General features: G+C 41.5%; 2 protein-coding genes across 2 annotated transcripts; both read left to right on the top strand.

Moving 5' to 3' along the window:
• Positions 1-6,634: 6,634 nt before the first annotated feature.
• On the top strand, positions 6,635-8,584 carry LOC117787001 (proton-coupled amino acid transporter-like protein CG1139). Its single transcript, XM_034625435.1, has 8 exons — positions 6,635-6,753; positions 6,820-6,873; positions 6,938-7,088; positions 7,149-7,270; positions 7,331-7,557; positions 7,617-7,747; positions 7,803-7,981; positions 8,051-8,584. The coding sequence occupies exons 1-8, from the start codon at positions 6,635-6,637 to the stop codon at positions 8,490-8,492; spliced, it is 1,425 nt and encodes a 474-aa protein (XP_034481326.1). The 3' UTR covers positions 8,493-8,584.
• Positions 8,585-8,672: 88 nt separating this feature from the next.
• Positions 8,673-10,387, top strand: LOC117787570 (glutamate transporter polyphemus). The gene is made up of 5 exons (XM_034626120.1): positions 8,673-8,708; positions 8,762-8,912; positions 8,966-9,454; positions 9,507-9,685; positions 9,744-10,387. The coding sequence occupies exons 2-5, from the start codon at positions 8,820-8,822 to the stop codon at positions 10,228-10,230; spliced, it is 1,248 nt and encodes a 415-aa protein (XP_034482011.1). The 5' UTR covers positions 8,673-8,708; positions 8,762-8,819; the 3' UTR covers positions 10,231-10,387.
• The last annotated feature ends 6,739 nt before the right edge of the window (positions 10,388-17,126 follow it).

Below are 17,126 nucleotides of genomic sequence, written 5' to 3'. Positions count from 1 at the left end.
TGGCGCCTTTTTTGGGCAGACGGCCATATAAAGAAGACGACGTGATTGCGGGTGCCTCAATTATCTAACCATATAGAAATGAGCAAAAGGAGTACAAAGTGTCATCAAAGGGGAAGATCGTTGGGTATCTGATTACAGAACTTTGATATTTTGTTGCAGTTGCAATATCGATTGTTGGTCATTCAACACCCACGAGTTGCGGATGCAGGAAGCGCTGCTGCTGCGGGGCTTCAGATGGATACAGGAACTGTAGACATGCGATCTGCATAAAGCCTCGCAATTTCACCATCGCAACAACAATAAAAAAAAAAAACAACGGTAGCAAGAGCAAGAACAACTATTGGCCATTGCCAAAGACGGTTATAATTGGCCCAAGGCAGCAACAATTTATCAACGCCGATTGCCATTTGTGTTGACAACTAACACACTGAACACTGTGGATACTCAGCTCTGGAACTGAATGCGAATGCGAATACGAATCACAATCCGAATCAGTTGCTGTTGCTGTTGCTGTTGCTGCAGCTGTATGTACATACAAAGTTGGCATGAAGCGTGTTGATTTCGCACTTTACAGCTTGTAAAAGCCAGCAATGGCAACTGCCAGAGCAACAAGAGTGACAGCGAGAGCAACACTTGCTACCAAATATGAAATTATTTTATTTAATAACCAACAAGTTACATGAAAATGGTCAGCAATTGTCGCTTTGTCGCTGCTGGCCAAAAAGCGCTAATTGCGCACGAAAAGCACCAACAGAATTTATTACATTTCAATTATGTATATGGGCAAATGTTGGCACAACCAATTGGCATCGCATAAATCTTAACGAGCCACCACTCTACGCGAACTCCTCATCATCATCAACATCAACATCAGCAGCATCAACTGCCTGTCAAATTAGCCAGAAACTCAGTCAGCAACATGAGCATCAGCGGCAGCTGCTGTCGCTCATTTCTAGCAACATGCCGTTGATGTTGTTAGCAACATTCAAGTGCAGCTCGGCAACACTGCTGAATTGGACCATTTGGTAAAGATATTCTGATTGGTTGAGGGCTAGGAAATATGAAAACTTAAATGAGTTAGGATTGTCGAAAAGTCTCTTAACAGCATACAAATATCATACAAAAACAGTAATTAATTTGCTAAATATATTAGCAAAAATACCTCTAATGATTTGGTAGTATTTATGTGTGGATGGAGTTAACTAGAATATCTAAAAAAAAAACTGACAGTAGGGTTGGGTTGTCTATGTAAATGCAAATATTGCTGATGATTGAAAGAGAAAATTCGAGATTAAAAATTAAAATAAAAATGTTCTAAAATTTAAAGGCAAGAATAATGCATATGTTTGAAAATATTCATAAAAAATGCATGTTATAGAAAATTAGCATGTTTTAATGTAACTATTTTATAGATATTGATCAAAGTGACAAACAATTGCTTGCCTGACAAATTTAAAGTATAAATGAATGTGTCGATAAATCGAGAATTTAAATGACATAATTTCATACTTTGGAAATACCTGGAAGCTAAAAACTGCTACTCATATATTGACTTATAAATTTACTTGCTCTAGCTGCAACATCACTTACTTTTTACGACAACTACTGCCAATCTGGCTCTTAACGAAACAATTACGCAGACTTGCAGCATTTTAGCTGCAGCAGCAACATCAGGCAGGGAGGAGAGTAAATGTGGTAACCCTTGCAACGTGTGTGGCCTGTAGAAGGTTGCAACTAGCAACTATTGCGATTGCTGCTGGCGTTGGCTTTAGCAGTTGCAACTTTTGTCGTTGTCCGTGCATAAATCGTGTGAAATATCGCATTTCGCGCAGTTTCGCTTCGTGTTAACGAGTGTCACATATACACACACATACACACACACACACACACGCACACACACAGGCATATAAATATATAGGCAAAAACACGCATTTATTTGTCTTGGACAGGCATTGTTCTTGCTGTAGTTGTAGTTGTTGCTACTGCCCAACTGCTTAGCTGGCAAGTGCTTGTCACTTGATTGCATTACTTGCAGTTGTTGTTGTTCCTGTTGCTGTTGTTGTCCTCTGTGTGTTTATTTGCATATATTGACAGCGTTGTGTGATAATGCTGTTGACATTGATATAGCTCACAGGCAAAGGCAAACTATGGGCTATAAAGTGACTCTAGTTGTTGCTGTTGTTGTTGTTGCTATTGTTGTAGTTGCTGCTGCTGCTGCTGCAACGCCCACAAAACAATTGACAGTCGACAACATGCCGCAAAGCTGAAACAAAAAAACGAACTTCGACTGGGGGCAGCGTCAGTTTTTGGTACTGCGGCAATCTGATAAAGTTGCGGCTGTTGCGCATGCGCATGTTGCACGCCTACAAAATCATGTTGCACGTCAATTGCGAAGCTCGCAAAATATTTGTATGTGCGCTGTATGCGTCTTTTTTTTCTCCATTTATTTTTTTTGTCTGCTTATTTAAATTCTGCAATGATTTTTTCAAAGTACTCTTCGAGTGTAGACTCTGGGATTGCTTTTCAAGGCCGATCCGTGCGACGTGTGTGGCAATAACTTAGTCGGGAGAGAGGCGACGGAGGCAACATGTTGCTGACAGACGGCAGCCAGAAGGCGGGCAGCCGCAGCAGCAACAACAGCAACAGCAACAACAACAACAGCAACACCAACGCCAAAGCCACAACGACAATATCGAATTGCGACTGTTGCTGCTGCTGTTGGGCGGCAATTGATTCTTAAAAAACGCTGACATCTTACATGTTGCAGCAACATGTTGCCGCATGCTGCTTACGAGCTGAGATTTGCCTACGTATTTGCTTGTTGCTCGCGTTGTTTGTTGTTGCTTGTCGCTGGCAAGTCGCAACAACGTTGACAAATTGCTACATGTGCTCTGCAAAACTTGAGCAGCATCGCATTACGCAGAGGAAACACTGCATGGCAATCCAAATATTGCAAACGGAAATTGAAAATTACTTAAAAATTGCAGAAAGTTAAACGCCCACCAACAGGTAGACGGCGAGTAGGTAGCTCGGAGTTGTTAGTATGAGCATGAGTATGAGTCTGAGTATGAGTAGTACTCGTAGGTATAATCCTTGCCGGGCCAAACTAATAATCGCATAATACACGTTCCAAGCTAATGATTAACTTGCATCATTATCGCACAAGATCTTGGGCAACAGCCACAGCAATTGCAAGGGTCGAGCCTTCGGTTTATATTTTTTTTTTTTGCTCTCCGATCTTGAAATTAGCTGCTGCCGTATCTGCAGAAGCTGTTCCGATGGGCAGGACAACAAAGCATCCTGCACTTTTACTCGATTCATTGAAGAAACGACGCGCGCCCATTGCCCGAGGCAACTCTGCTGTTGCTGCTGTTGTTGCTGTTACTGTTGCTACAATCTGCTTTTATTTTATGCGCAGCGCGCTTAAAAATGCAGTCAACGTCTCTGATGCTGGGCTCCAGACGGCGCAGACAGGAACCTGCCGCTTAGGCGAAGGCCTGACGGCCCCAAAAAGGCAAACGGCCCGACAGCCCAGCAATACATCCACAGCAACCACAGGCACACAGACACACAGGCAACCACTGAGCGAGCCACTCAAATGGATTCTCAGGCAACAAAGCAAACGGCAGCCGAAGCTACAAAAAATCAGTTTTGCCGAGGGAGAAAATTCACTGCATCCTCCCACTTTTTGCTGCTGTTGCTGTTGCTGTTGATGTTGCTGCTACGTGGCCAAGGCAATGGGGGCTATTATGTTGGTGCTGTTGCTCTTGTGCTGTTGCTGCTGTGTAGCCAATCATTATATGCGTTTTTCATACTTTTTTATGCGGGAGTTGCTGTTGCGATTGCTTAGTTTGCCAGGCAAACAAGTTGCTGTTGCTGCGATTTTTGATTTATGCGCGACCAAATGAGTTCCAGTTTACTAAAAAAAAAAAAAAAATAAGGAAAAGGCATCAGAGTAGTAGATGTTGGTATATCAAAATGCGTGCACACCCACACTTCCGGCTGTAAATTGAATGTGGGCGTGTCATGTGTTGCCCACAAATGGCAAACGGGCAAATGAGCAAATGGAATGTAGCACCCATGTTGCTGGCAGGTAGCAGCAACAGCAATAGCAACAGCAACATGCGCATAATTATGCTGCTGTTGTTGTGTATTTAAGTTGATAGTTTTGTAGCCAAACATCAAAGTAGAGAGAAAAAAGCACAAATGGCAAGTCAGTCAACAAGCGAACAACGAACGTGGAGCGTCGAACGACAAATCGTCGAAAGTTACAGTTTAAGTTGCTGGCTGACTTGCTGGCTGACTGGCTGGCTGCTGCCAATCACCGCAGCAACTGTTGCCAAGACTCAAGCCAGCCAGTAGATAATCAGAATTCCAACATTTTCACCTGTTGCCATTTGCTGCTGCCTGCAGTTTGACATGTGCCGCACATGCCGTTGCCATTTGTCTGCACTTTAATGACGCAGCCAGCACCAACGGCAGCAACAACAGCAGCAACCACAGCTTCAATCCCAATCCTCACCTCCTCGTCGGCAGCAATCAGCTAAGCATCTTGGCGCGTTGACAATCTATGCGCATAGTTTAGCATTTACTGTTGGAATTATTGAACCACATGCGAAGTTCGAGTTGCAGTCGCTGACCCACTTGCTACGGCCAGCTGATGTCTCCTGGCTCTGTCCCCATCTACAGCTGGTGGGTTGGTGTGGTATGGTGTGGGGATCCCGCAGCGCCTGAGGTGACCATCATCAATGGGCTACCACCCTTGGACGGCCAAAGTGTCATTAGTATGTTAATTTCACTGAAAATTCATACGCAGCGTGGTACGCCTGCAATGCAATTGCCAATGCGCATATTTAAATGCCAGTTTTCAGTTACTGTTGCTTGCCGTTCATACAATACCCTGTAACGACAAGTTCTACAGAGTTTATTAGCAAACAGTCAGAAAAAGTAACAAAAATTGGCAGAAATATTAAGAGCAATTTTTGTATGAGAATTTATTTTATTCTTTTACAAAGTGCTGAATTAAATCAGATTAATTTCACATACAGGATTTAATCAATGTTTATTTATTATAATCAATCCTATTAAAATTAAAAATATATATCAAATACATAGTTTCTAATTATAGGTAGGGTTTCTAATATGTTTATTCTTAAACTATGTTTATACGCATTTAATACCCTGTTAAAGTTGCTGCTATTATTGTTATTATTGTCACCGCAAAGTGTAACGAATTTCAATATGCTGACCTCCCGCACACACATTGCGCAAAAACCTTGATCGCCTGCCACACCAAGGGGGCAATAATAGGGAAATACGCAACAGCAACAGCAAGGGGAACAACAACAGCAATAGGAACAGCAACAGCAACAGCAATCAAATGCGTAGTTGACCCCTGACTTGGCCCCTGGTAAAAGCAAATAAACAACACTGCCAAAGACACTTGGCAAATGCAAAAAAAGAAGAAGAAATAGAAATACAAAAAGAAAAAGAAAAAGGGGCACTCACAGAATTTGCATAGGAAAAACAACATTTCCGCCAACACAAAGCGGCCAAGGGGCGGTTTCGTTTAGCTGCAGAGGGGGAGGGGAATGGAATCCAAGAGTGGGGAGGGGGTAGGGGGAAAATGGGGGTTTGACAATTGTATATATTACACCAAGTACTCGAAGTTGTACTCGCTTTCGTACTCGTGCTCACACTCGTTCTCAGAGTCGTACTCCCAGCGGGAGGTATTCGATGGGCCGCACACAATGCGGCCTCAGATTTAACTAGAAACTGTACTTTGTGCCAATCGCATTGAATGATACGCTACGGTTGCGGTGGTGCGGTGTGGTGCGGTGGTTTTAGTCAATTTATGGTCAATGCCATCATTGCTAGGCATGTGAAAAATGCGTGCAAAAACGACAACGCTGGCCACACTAATTAGTTTGTCTTTTGGCTTGGCCTAGAACTGTGTGGCCAGCGGAATGAGGCGTGGCTCTGCCTCAAGTTTGTGCCGTCCGCCCTTCTTCCCGCTCTGCCTTGTTGTCCATTCAAATTGCCAGCGGGCTGCTGCATAATTTAGGTAGAAGCAGCCACCGCATAGCGAATCTCTCTTAGCCAAGTCGCAGTTCTGGCCAGAATATGTTCATGGTCAGATCATTTTGGCAGGCTTTAAACGCCCACACAACAAACATTTGCTGCTCTCTGTTCCTGGAATGAATCAATGCTCTGGGCCATGCTAATATTTAAAGCTATAAAGCAGAAATTTGAGCTTAACCACAAAGAAGTTGAAATACTCTGCTTTCAAGTTATAAATGAGCGATCCTGAAAGAAGTATTATTTTTTATTTATTTATTAATAATTATTAATTCTTAGTTTAAAAATATATTTAAACATCTTTAAGCTAAACCAAATTTGTTAAATTTTTGAGATTAAAAACTTATGCTATTTATAAAATTGCAATTATTAAAATAAAGAAAAAGGGTATACAAAGGTGAGTACATTGCGGTCTTCTACAAAATATTTTTAACTTTAAGTCTGCTTTTCTTAGACATTTGCATAATTGGCAACCAAGTTGGCCCTGAACAACATATGTATATAAATGTATATAAAATATATATGAAATTCTATATAGCTTATGTTGTAGTTTAAAATGTTGCCGCCAAAGATACCAAGTCGTCGGCATTTGTCCATACAAATGAACCAGGAGCTAAAGGCAATGTTGCAACCGATTCATATTCGAGCTTTCCACTTTCTACAACGCAGCTTGGGGTGAGTTTCGATGAGTCATTGTTTTTGAGTGTTTTGAGCATATATTTAACCATTAGCTGTTCTTAGCTCTGGTCTGTCCTATAATTCGCACATTGAACGCGATGTGGTGCATCCAATTACGTATGATCCAAACCAATCATTGAAATACTCGTAAGATCATCTCAACTAAACACCTTATACTTAGGGACATGGAGGCCTTTATTAATTTGCTGAAATGCGCCTTTGGCACGGGCTGTCTGGCCATGCCCAAAGCCTTCTACAATGCCGGCTGGTTATTGGGCTTGATCAGCACAATTCTGCTGGGTTCCTTTGTGGTTTATGCCATGCATGTGCTGGTAACGACAACTGTCCCAAGTATTCGCTAGTATCTTTTATGATTTCACTTTCGACCACAGCTCAATGATATTAACACTCTGTGCAAACGCTATAAGTTTTCAGCGCTCAGCTACAGTGAGACCATGGAATTGGCCACTCTCCATGGACCTGATTGGTTGCAACCCTTCAGCAAGTGGCTGGCGTAAGATCTTTAAAACATTATAGAGACCTTCCATATATTATAATAATTAATTTACTTTAGCTGCCAGGTGGATTTCTTTCTGTGTGTCTATCATTTTGGCGTCGACTGTGTTTATGTTGTGTTTATAGCCAAGTGCATGAAGGAATTGGGCGATATTTATCTAAGACCTATCGATATACGACTTTATATGGCGCTGCTCACATTGCCGCTCATGTTAACATTTTTCATACGCGATCTCAAGTATCTTGTGCCATTTTCTATCATTTCCAATATATTCATGTTAATCAGTAAGTATTACTAAAATAATAGATATAAAGAAAAGTTCTTCTACAGTATTTCTTTGCAGGTTTGAGTGTAATTCTTAGATATATATTTGGTAATCTGCCCAGTCTGGCAGAACGTCAGGCGTTTCAGGTGTGGACACATTACCCCTTGTTCTTTGGCACTGTTCTATTTGCCGTTGAGGCGGTGGGCGTGGTAAGTACTTAACTTCTCATAAGTCAACTTGGCATTAATATTTAATATCTTATAGATACTCTCACTGCAGCTCAATATGCTCAATCCTGATCACTATTTGGGAACCTTTGGCATACTAAATCGCGCCATGTTCATTGTGATTGCCTTCTATGCGGCATTTGGCTTTTTCGGTTATTGGCAATATGGAGATAAGACGGCCAGTTCAATACTTAACAATCTGCCAATCAATGAAGTGTAGGACGCAACTCATTCTAACAATGCATCATTTGCTAAACAACTATTTTGTAACAACTCTCCCAACAGCTTGCCTCAATGTGTTTTGGCCATGTTGGCATTGGCCATCTTTTTCAGTTATGCTCTGCAGGGCTATGTTACCATTGAGATTATCTGGCGCAACTACATGCTGCCCCGACTAATGGATAATGCGACAAGATCTCTGGAGTATCTGGTGCGCATGGCAATGGTGATTGCCTCGGTACTTTGTGCAATTGCCTATCCAGACTTTGGACTGCTGCTCTCGCTTGTGGGCTCCTTTTGTCTGGCCCAAGTGGGTCTTATCTATCCGGGCATTGTCAATCTCTCCGTCTGCTATGACCAGGGCTATGGTCCCTTCAAGCTTCTGCTCTGGCGTTCTCTCCTATTTATTGCTGTGGGTTTGTGTGGCGGCATTGCTGGCACTGTGGTCTCATTAACAGCAATCCACGAGCAGTTAAGCAACAACAACAACAATCGACTTTTGTTTTGAGGACTGTCAATCATGTTGGCATTTGATATTTTATTTACATTCAGTCAAACATTAATTCTATCTAATAATTGTATTAAATTTATTTTAGTAAATTTTGACATTCTTTTTTTATAATGGCTGAGTAAGTATACCCTTGTCTATCTTTATCAGCTATCAATCACGGTCATTCAATAGGTACAATCCCTATGATAATCGTCAGGTGGAGTTACCACTTACGTAAGTAAGAAAACTCTTAGACTTTTCTACTAACTTAACTAAAAAATCCGCAGAAATTTTGATGCATTTTTCTCATTGCTTAAGTGCGTTATTGGTACTGGCATTTTGGCCATGCCTTTAGCCTTCATGTACTCTGGGATTATTGGTGGAGTTATAATGACAGTTTTTTGTATCGGCGTACTAATATACGGAATTCAATTACTGGTATACTATTTCAAATGTAAATATATCTAGCTAATTTGACCTACTCTGTTTAGATCATGTGCATGGTTGAGTCAAGTCGACGCAATAATGTCGGTTATATGACATATCACGAAACTATGGTATATGCCTTTTCCGAGGGACCAAAGTGTTGTCGTTGGTTCTCCAAGGGATCTGGCTATATGGTGGATCTAATACTCGGCTTCTCACACTACGGCGTTTGTGTTGTCTATCTCGTCTTCGTCTCAGTGAATATGAAGCAATTCGTAGATGAGCATTTTAGCAAAATCGATTTAAGGATTATGATTGCCATCATTGGTATTTTTTGTATACCCTTGTTTCTATTACGTCAGCTCAAGTATCTGGTGCCCGGCAATATACTTGCATCAGTTCTGATTCTTGCCGGACTCTTGGCCATCTTTTGGTACTTTTTTCGTGGCTTGCCATCGATTACGGAGAGAGCCGTGTTGGTAAAGCCCGCTGAGTTGTACCAGATACCCTTTGCTCTGGGTATTGTACTATTTGCCACATCATCTGTGGGTGTGGTAAGTTAAGCTTTGATCAGCATTTTCCTCATCCGATTAACTATTATTCCAGATGCTGGCTATTGAGTCGAAAATGGGAAAACCTGGCGACTATATTGGCTGGTTTGGTGTACTGAATATAGCGTCTATATTTATAATTGTTCTTAATGTTATTTTCGGACTGGTTGGCTTCTGGCGATATGGATGTAATACTGAAGCGAGTGTTACCCTCAATATACCCGTTGAGGAAGCGTAAGTTAATCACTTTTCCATATATTTAATTCTTATTTGATTTAATTTTATGTGACAGCCTTGCTCAGATTATTAAGTTAAGCATCGCCATTGCTATCTTTTTGTCGTATCCTTTAAGCGGTTATGTTACCATCAGTATCATTATGATTTACGTATTGAAGCGCGAAGTGAAGAACCCTCATATGATTGAGTACATTATTCGAGTTGCTTTTGTTATTTTGAGCACTCTGAATGCCATCGCATTGCCCAACTTGGGTCCGTTATTGGCATTGGTGGGAACATTCTCCATATCATTGCTAAATCTAGTATTTCCGTGCTGCATTGAACTCTGTCTTATATACCAAGATTCCTATGGCAAATTGTTGTGGAAACTCTGGAAGAATATCTTAATGATTCTCTTCGGATTGCTCATTTTCTTCTATGGCAGTTACAGAGCCTTTGTTGATATAATCGAAGAATATGGTGAGAGTAAAGGTGATACTACAACCGAAAAGCCAACAACAACTACTGTGAGTCTTACGACCAAACTAGAAGCGTATTTGTGAAGAGAAAAGAAGAAGAGAATAGATATGATTATGCATCGATTATTTAATAGTACGAGTATGGTAAGGGAATTTATGTAATTACAAAGGAAGAGCCAACATAAAAATCAAAAGCGTATTTCTAATAAATCAAACTCCAAATCAAAGGTGTACTAAGAAACTGTTGCAACAATTTAATTTTAATAGATAAGTATTATGTATTTGAAATGTAAAGCGCCAGGTGAAAGGTCAACAGACAGTGGAGCTGCCCCAAGTCAAAGTTGCAGTTGCAAGAACTCCACCTACTGCTCAGTGCCTCAGTAAGAGTCAGGCCATTATCGATGGTGATGTCGACATTGGCATTGGCGGTAATTCCCTCATTAGGTGGCAGTCTCTGGGTAACCTGGCGTAGAGACGTCTGGCATGTGGCATGTGGCATGTGTGGCAGCAGCAGCAGGCAACCTGCTTGCCTCAGCAGCCTGTTTGTCTGGCAGTCGTCGTCGTTGTCGTCGTCGTCGTCGTCGCCGTAGTCAGGCCCACTTAACGATGCTCCGGAATTTATGCCGATATGGTAATGCATCTGCGCTGGGGCCACTGTTGTTGCTGTTGTTGTTGCTGTTGGGGCTGTTGCTGTTGGGGCGGCCCGCCGCTTGCCTCATTATGCCATTGATGGACTGCAGTTGAGCGTTTGGATTGCGTAATTTATTGTTTGGGCCGTCGCTTGATAAACTGGTGTTGGATTCCGACATAACCTAAATGGGCAAACGGCCGACAGGCGACATCTGTTTGTAGTTGTTGTTGCAGTTGTTGCTGTTGTTGAACGGGCACATACATTTTTTGCCAACGCCTGCATATCACTTTCCGTCAAATCCGCGGGGCTTTGAACAAGTTCAACAAGGCTCGTCGCATTGGGGGATTGAGCTTTGCTTTGAGCCTCACATTTATGGCTCTAATTAGCTACGCAATCGGCATGCAAAGCAACAACATGCAACATGCAACACAGCACACCAATGCAACCAGAGTCAGTTAGTTAGTCCGTGAGTCAGTTAGTGAGCAACTGCTGCTGCTGATCTTTGGCTAATGATTTCCATTGAAAATGTGGCACACGTGCAAACTCCACCCATGTGGCGAGTTCAAAAGGTTAAACAGTGCAGCCTAGCATTAAGCATTCTGCGTATGCGACGATTGTGGCAAACTGCAACAAATCATTTCGAGGAGTCCAACACAGCGATCCTCAAAGCCAACCAATTTGTGTTCCGTTGCTTTGCCGTTTGTATAAATCAATTGGCCAGGCGAGTCCCAGATCCAACTTCAACTCCAAGTCGGAGTTGTAGTCTGAGTCTGAGTCTCAGTTACAGCCGGAGTTCGATTTGATAACCCGCTGTGCGGTGTCTATTGGCATGGCCATCCTATAAATTGCCTGCCTCTCTGATCTCCACTGATGCATTATGTGTTTGGACTATGATTTTTCACTTGTTTTAGTGCGTGCGATTCGCGTCTGATTGGTCTATAAATTATCAAGTTTATTGCGCCCAAAACTACATACAAAAAATAAAAAAACGAATGCGAGTATGAATATGAGTACTCGCATGAGTACTCGCTGGCCTGAGGCCGCCCCCGACACTGATGGATTACAAATGTTGTGCCCGTCGTTATCTACCGCTCGACCTAACGCAAATATTAGTTTATCGAAATATTTTCTTGCGTTAAAATAAAATTGACTTATTGGTTATTTGGCTGTAAATACTTACTTTCGATTATTGTTTAAATATTTGCACAATTTAACGGTCAGCGGTGATCGCTGATTGTTGACTGTTGGATAAAGTCGAGTCGCGTCGCGTCAAGTCTGAGTTGATTATGCTGCCCCCAAGGCCTTGACCTGTGTGGTGAACATGCCACAGAATGTCAAAAATGGAAAGCTTTGTGCAAGAGTTGCAGTTGCAACAAGTATTGCTGACAAGACTTGCTGCAACTGTGAGTCAAGTTGTAGGAGACGAGACACAAAAGATGCCGACAAAGACGCCCATTGAACTGAACCAAATTTTCGAGGCAGCCCAGCAACATGGTTGGAAGGTATGCCAGCAACATGTTGTCTAGTCACAAATGACAATTGCCAACTGACTGACTGACTGACTGACTGACTGAATGGCTGACTGAATGACTGCCTGGACAGGTAATGTCTGTTAGCGGTACCTTTAATTGCCTGGCTGCCCAAAAATCTATAGACAAAATGTCATGCCTAACTAGCAACAACTAGCAGCAATTGACAACTATGTTGCAGCAACAACAAGAGCAACCACAGCAATTGTTGCTGCTGCTGCTGTTACTGCTGTGCCAGCATTAATATTAATTAAATAAACGTTAATTCAGCGCATTAATGCGTAATAAATAATGCCACTTTGTGGCAAAAATTAATGCATAAACGCTACTTATCGCTGCCGACGCCGCCGCCACGCACTTATCTGTGTCAACACAGCGCCAGCAACAGAGGCAACAACACACACACACACACACACACACAGGCACACACAAGTGCTGCTGACGAATGCATTGTCAATAGGCCAGGCCAATAGCAATATAGATCCGTTTGGTCGGGACGCGGACTCGGACTCGCTAGTCAGGAGTTGGGAGCTGGGAGTCGGGAGTTGGCAGTCGGCGCGTTGCAATTACATGTCTGTGACAAGAATTTTAAATGAAAAAAGAAAAAAAAAAATAAATATAAAACGCCAGTTGCAGCACTGTGTGCACTGTGCACAGTGGACAAATGATTCAAACTTTCGCATTACGTGTGGAAAATGTTGAAAACTGCAGCCTACGAGTATAGCCTGTAGAGGCGCCATGCCAGGAGGCACTACTCCATGGTTGTTGCTTTTTGTGCTATGTGCTTTGTGCTTTGTGCTTTGCATGCTTGCCACAAGGAGCGTTGCAAAAACGCACAACGCATGAAATTAGAAAGGCATTATTGCAAATCTCTCGCATTTGAGGTTTATTTATCAGCAATTTGTCAGCAAGTGTTTAGCCAGATGCTGCGGCTCAGATTAAAGTGACAGAGTCGCCGGTTCCCCTTGTACTTTCTAATACAATGCATTGGACACAGTCCATTAACAACAACATGAAAAGAATCCGCCAAATTAACCCGCTACTTTAATAGCTACTAAGTAGGTCAGCGATTTAATAAGGTCCTGCAAATAAAGCGAATGTTTTTGATGTGAATTTTAATACAAGATTGATACAAGAAGAATGATTTTCATAGAAAATGAGACAGATAATAGTAATATAAATCAGAGAAAGAACAATTGATTTAGACATCATAAATTTGTAGTTCAAAATACTCGTAGCATAAACAGATTAAATTTTGACATGATATTTCAAGTTGATAGACTGAAGATTTTATTAAAATCTACTTTCTCATTATTATCATTATTTTGGCAATTTATTCATACAAGCTTTTTCTTCGATAATAATTTCTAATAGTGAAAATTTAGCTATCAATTGAAAACGCATATCAATTTACTGGCAAGCATTTTAAATGCAATTTAAACAACAATTTAAGGTAGTAAATCGCTGTAGTTTGGTAGCTTTACCCACGCCCAAGCAGAAGTTGGCCAACTGATTTATGGGCCAACATTTGGCCATGTTGCTGCCAGAGTCTCTAAGTGCATTAGAATTGCCCACTTGGAGGAGCTGAGAGGAGCAGCCGGGAGCAACATAATTCAGCAGCGCGTTGCCTTTAGCTCAGTTAACAAATAACATCAACTTATTAAATAAAGTTTCAATTCAACGCAGCAGCAACAACAACAAGAACAACAAGAACAACTACAAGGACGGCAACGCATCGAACTGAACAACAAAACAGCTACCGTACTGTGAAACTCTGTGAATATAGAGGGAGGAAGGGAGGGAGGTAGGACTAGGTATGGAGGTCGCTGCAGGCGCAGCCACAATAAATCATCACATCGAAGGCATGGATGCGGAGAGTGGCAAGGGAAACTGGAAGGGAATGGACCAACTGGCTGACTACCTGGGACGCCTGTAACTGCAGCCAAGTTATGTGGCTTCATTGTGGACAGAATGAACGCTTTTAAGCAGACAATTGCAGCCTGCGGCGCAGCAGCAGCAGCAGCAACGCCAACACAGCAGCAGCAGCAACAGTTGCAGCTTCAGCAGCAGCAGCAGGTAGGCAAAAGTCATAGTCTGTGGCAAAAGATTGGTTAGCCACTCTAGCAGCTCCCACTGCCCCATTGGCCATTGTTCAAGCCAAGATATTTCCTTGCTGCTGCTACACATTTTCGTAGGCCGCGCTGTGCACATAAATCATTGACTTGACTCCAACAGCAAGTTCGAATTGCCAGCAACCAGACTGTTGCTGATGCTGTTGCTGATGTTGCTGCTGTTGCTGTTGTTGCTGCTGCTGGCTGCAATATGAGTTAATTTTTGCCAGCCCCAAAGCTTTGCGTATTTGTCAACTGCAAATTACAACTTTTTCCCACACGTTTGCCTGCCGTATCTCAAAGTTGCAACGTTGCAACGTTGACACAACACATGTGGGTGTATGTTGCAATTTATGGCACGAGTGGCATTATAAATTTTCTATTAACTCGCCAGACGTCACACACACAGATTTGCATTGAATGCGGCCAGTCTGTCTGCCAGTCTGCCATTCTGCCAGTCTGTCTCTGATAGCGCATTATCTGTTTAAGGCTTTAATTTTGTTTACCAAAAATGTACGCAAAATAAGTGCGAGTGGCATGAACGCCTTCTACGGTGTGGCATCGTCTCTTGACTGCATTTGCATGCAATTGACTTGAAAGGCGATTTGTTGCAACTGTTCGTGAATGTCCCTGCTGGGGACGGGGACTGGGACTGGGACAACTGCAACTGCCACTGCCACTGCCACTGCCGCATCTTATTGAACCCGACAAATTGGTCATAATTTTAAGCAACTAATCCCAATAAACATGGCCCAAGCATTGTGCCACTGACATTAAGCTGCCAAGCAATACACAGCGAGCGAGAGAGAGAGAGAGAGAGAGAGAGAGAGAGATAGAGAGAAAGAGCTGACTTTAGTCTTGGTTCCAATAAGATACATTTATCTGTGCATCGATCAGTTGCTGCCGCTGAAGTTGCTTGCAGATACTTGTGTGCTGCTAGAGCAAGTGTAGCGCAGCGAATCGATTTGGCCAACAGTCAAACATCAATTGCAAATTAACAGTAGTTAAAATCCAAATGAATTTGTGGCTGCTGCCAATTTGTGCAGCTGGCAGTTTAATCTGTCGGTTCAAAGGTTGTGCATACGTATCAAGTGATTTATGTACGGATGCTGAAAATATCATCAGAGATACAGCTTAACCGACCGCCTGATGATGGCTAAACGGGCGCCAAAAGACGCGCATACGTATCCATAAGATACTTTCAGTCGGGCTTTTGAGTTGTTGTTGAAGCATTTGTTCAAGCGTCTGATTGGTTTTCAAAATTCACACGCTGTGCGTTGCTTATCGAAGAACAACAACTACAACAACAACTACAACAACAGCAACAGTAGTGGCACTGCCAACGGCTCGTGTGTGTATCCGTCAGATACAATTTTGGACTGTGCACGAACTTTAAACTCTTACTCAGACCGTTGCGTCGGTCGCCTTGACCGTTTGGTAAATAGTAATTTTTTCAATTGTACACACACACACACACTAAATCATATATACAACTGCACATTGCGTCACAATGCAAAACGCTTATCGCTTAAGTATCTGATGGATACAACGCTCGTGTACTTCAGTATGAGTTCTTGTGTTTTGTTATCTGTGGGTGTAATTTTCTCACGGTTCAGTTTTCAGTTGCTCCGACTTAAATTGCGTTTGCACATTTCCCTTTTTGAAATTGTTTTTTTTTTCCTCTCTTTTCTCGGTTTTGGTTTTTTTTTATTACTCGCTTTGCCTTTTCGCCAACACTTTTGTGGGTGATTACTGCACAGCACCTGAATAAATATCTTATCAGCGTTTCGTTTCAGTTTTCAGCGCTTTATATCGTGTATTAATTTGATTTCTCAGCTCTGAGAGTCATAAAGAAGCGTGGGAATGCGCTAAAAATTGTTGCCATTTCAGGCATTTGTTGTTGCTGGCCCTTCTTTTTTTAAACAGTTGTTCCTGCTGCGGTTTGGCAGTATTCCAGTATTATCACTCGCTATCAAGTGTTTGGATTGTGCAAATAAACATGTGTGGCAAATCTTTTGCCACTAGGCAGGCGCTGGGAAATGTCAACAAAGTGGAGGTGATAAGTACTGAGGTAGCATGCTCAAGGTCTAGCAAATTAGCAAGCGCTCTCATCTATTGATGGGAATAATTTAGAATTGAACAAACTTACTGTTAAAAGAATAAATTAGTTGAAAATAATTTTAATTATTTTTATTTTATTTGTTTAATATATCCTAGTGCATGGTGAATGAAACATCAGTTCAATCGATTGTCTTCATTTACTCTACAATTTCAAATTTTAAGAAATACTTCAAACTATTATGGTAATGGTAAGTCTTGTGTATAAATATTATCTTTGCATAATTTTTTTTTATTCTAATTAAATTTTTTTCATTTTTTCGGCCTATGTCTTCTAAGCATTTAATGAAAGTGATCCAGAAAATTTGAATATTACAAATTCAGCAAACATTTTCTACTATTATTTATCTATTTAATTATTACTTTATAGACGGACAAATTATCTATTGGAATTGGAATACAAATATTTATATATATATATATGCAACATAAATTTATATTAATTTATTTATTAATAATATAGTAAAATTTTTACAAAAGATGCGTGTCCTGCTACCTAAAAAATTTCTATTAGCTTCACCATTTATTAAATATTTTTTAAAACATGCTAAAAGTATGCAATGCTTTTCTTACCGCTAAAAACGGTGCATA

This window comes from Drosophila innubila (genome assembly GCF_004354385.1).
Source record: "Drosophila innubila isolate TH190305 chromosome 3L unlocalized genomic scaffold, UK_Dinn_1.0 0_D_3L, whole genome shotgun sequence".
Classification (NCBI taxonomy): Eukaryota; Metazoa; Arthropoda; class Insecta; order Diptera; family Drosophilidae; genus Drosophila; species Drosophila innubila.
The sequence above is the reverse complement of the archived record's forward strand: the minus strand, read 5'-3'. Positions and strand labels throughout refer to the sequence as shown.

Excerpts from the sequence above, each read along its gene's own strand:
- LOC117787570 (XM_034626120.1), top strand. The coding sequence starts at position 8,820 with ATGCCTTTAGCCTTCATGTACTCTGGGATTATTGGTGGAGTTATAATG. Across the intron at positions 8,913-8,965 it reads TATACGGAATTCAATTACTG|ATCATGTGCATGGTTGAGTC; the intron begins GTATACTATTTC and ends TACTCTGTTTAG. Across the intron at positions 9,686-9,743 it reads AATATACCCGTTGAGGAAGC|CCTTGCTCAGATTATTAAGT; the intron begins GTAAGTTAATCA and ends TTTATGTGACAG.
- LOC117787001 (XM_034625435.1), top strand. The coding sequence starts at position 6,635 with ATGTTGCCGCCAAAGATACCAAGTCGTCGGCATTTGTCCATACAAATG. Across the intron at positions 6,754-6,819 it reads TTTCTACAACGCAGCTTGGG|CTCTGGTCTGTCCTATAATT; the intron begins GTGAGTTTCGAT and ends AGCTGTTCTTAG. Across the intron at positions 7,089-7,148 it reads TTTATGCCATGCATGTGCTG|CTCAATGATATTAACACTCT; the intron begins GTAACGACAACT and ends TTTCGACCACAG.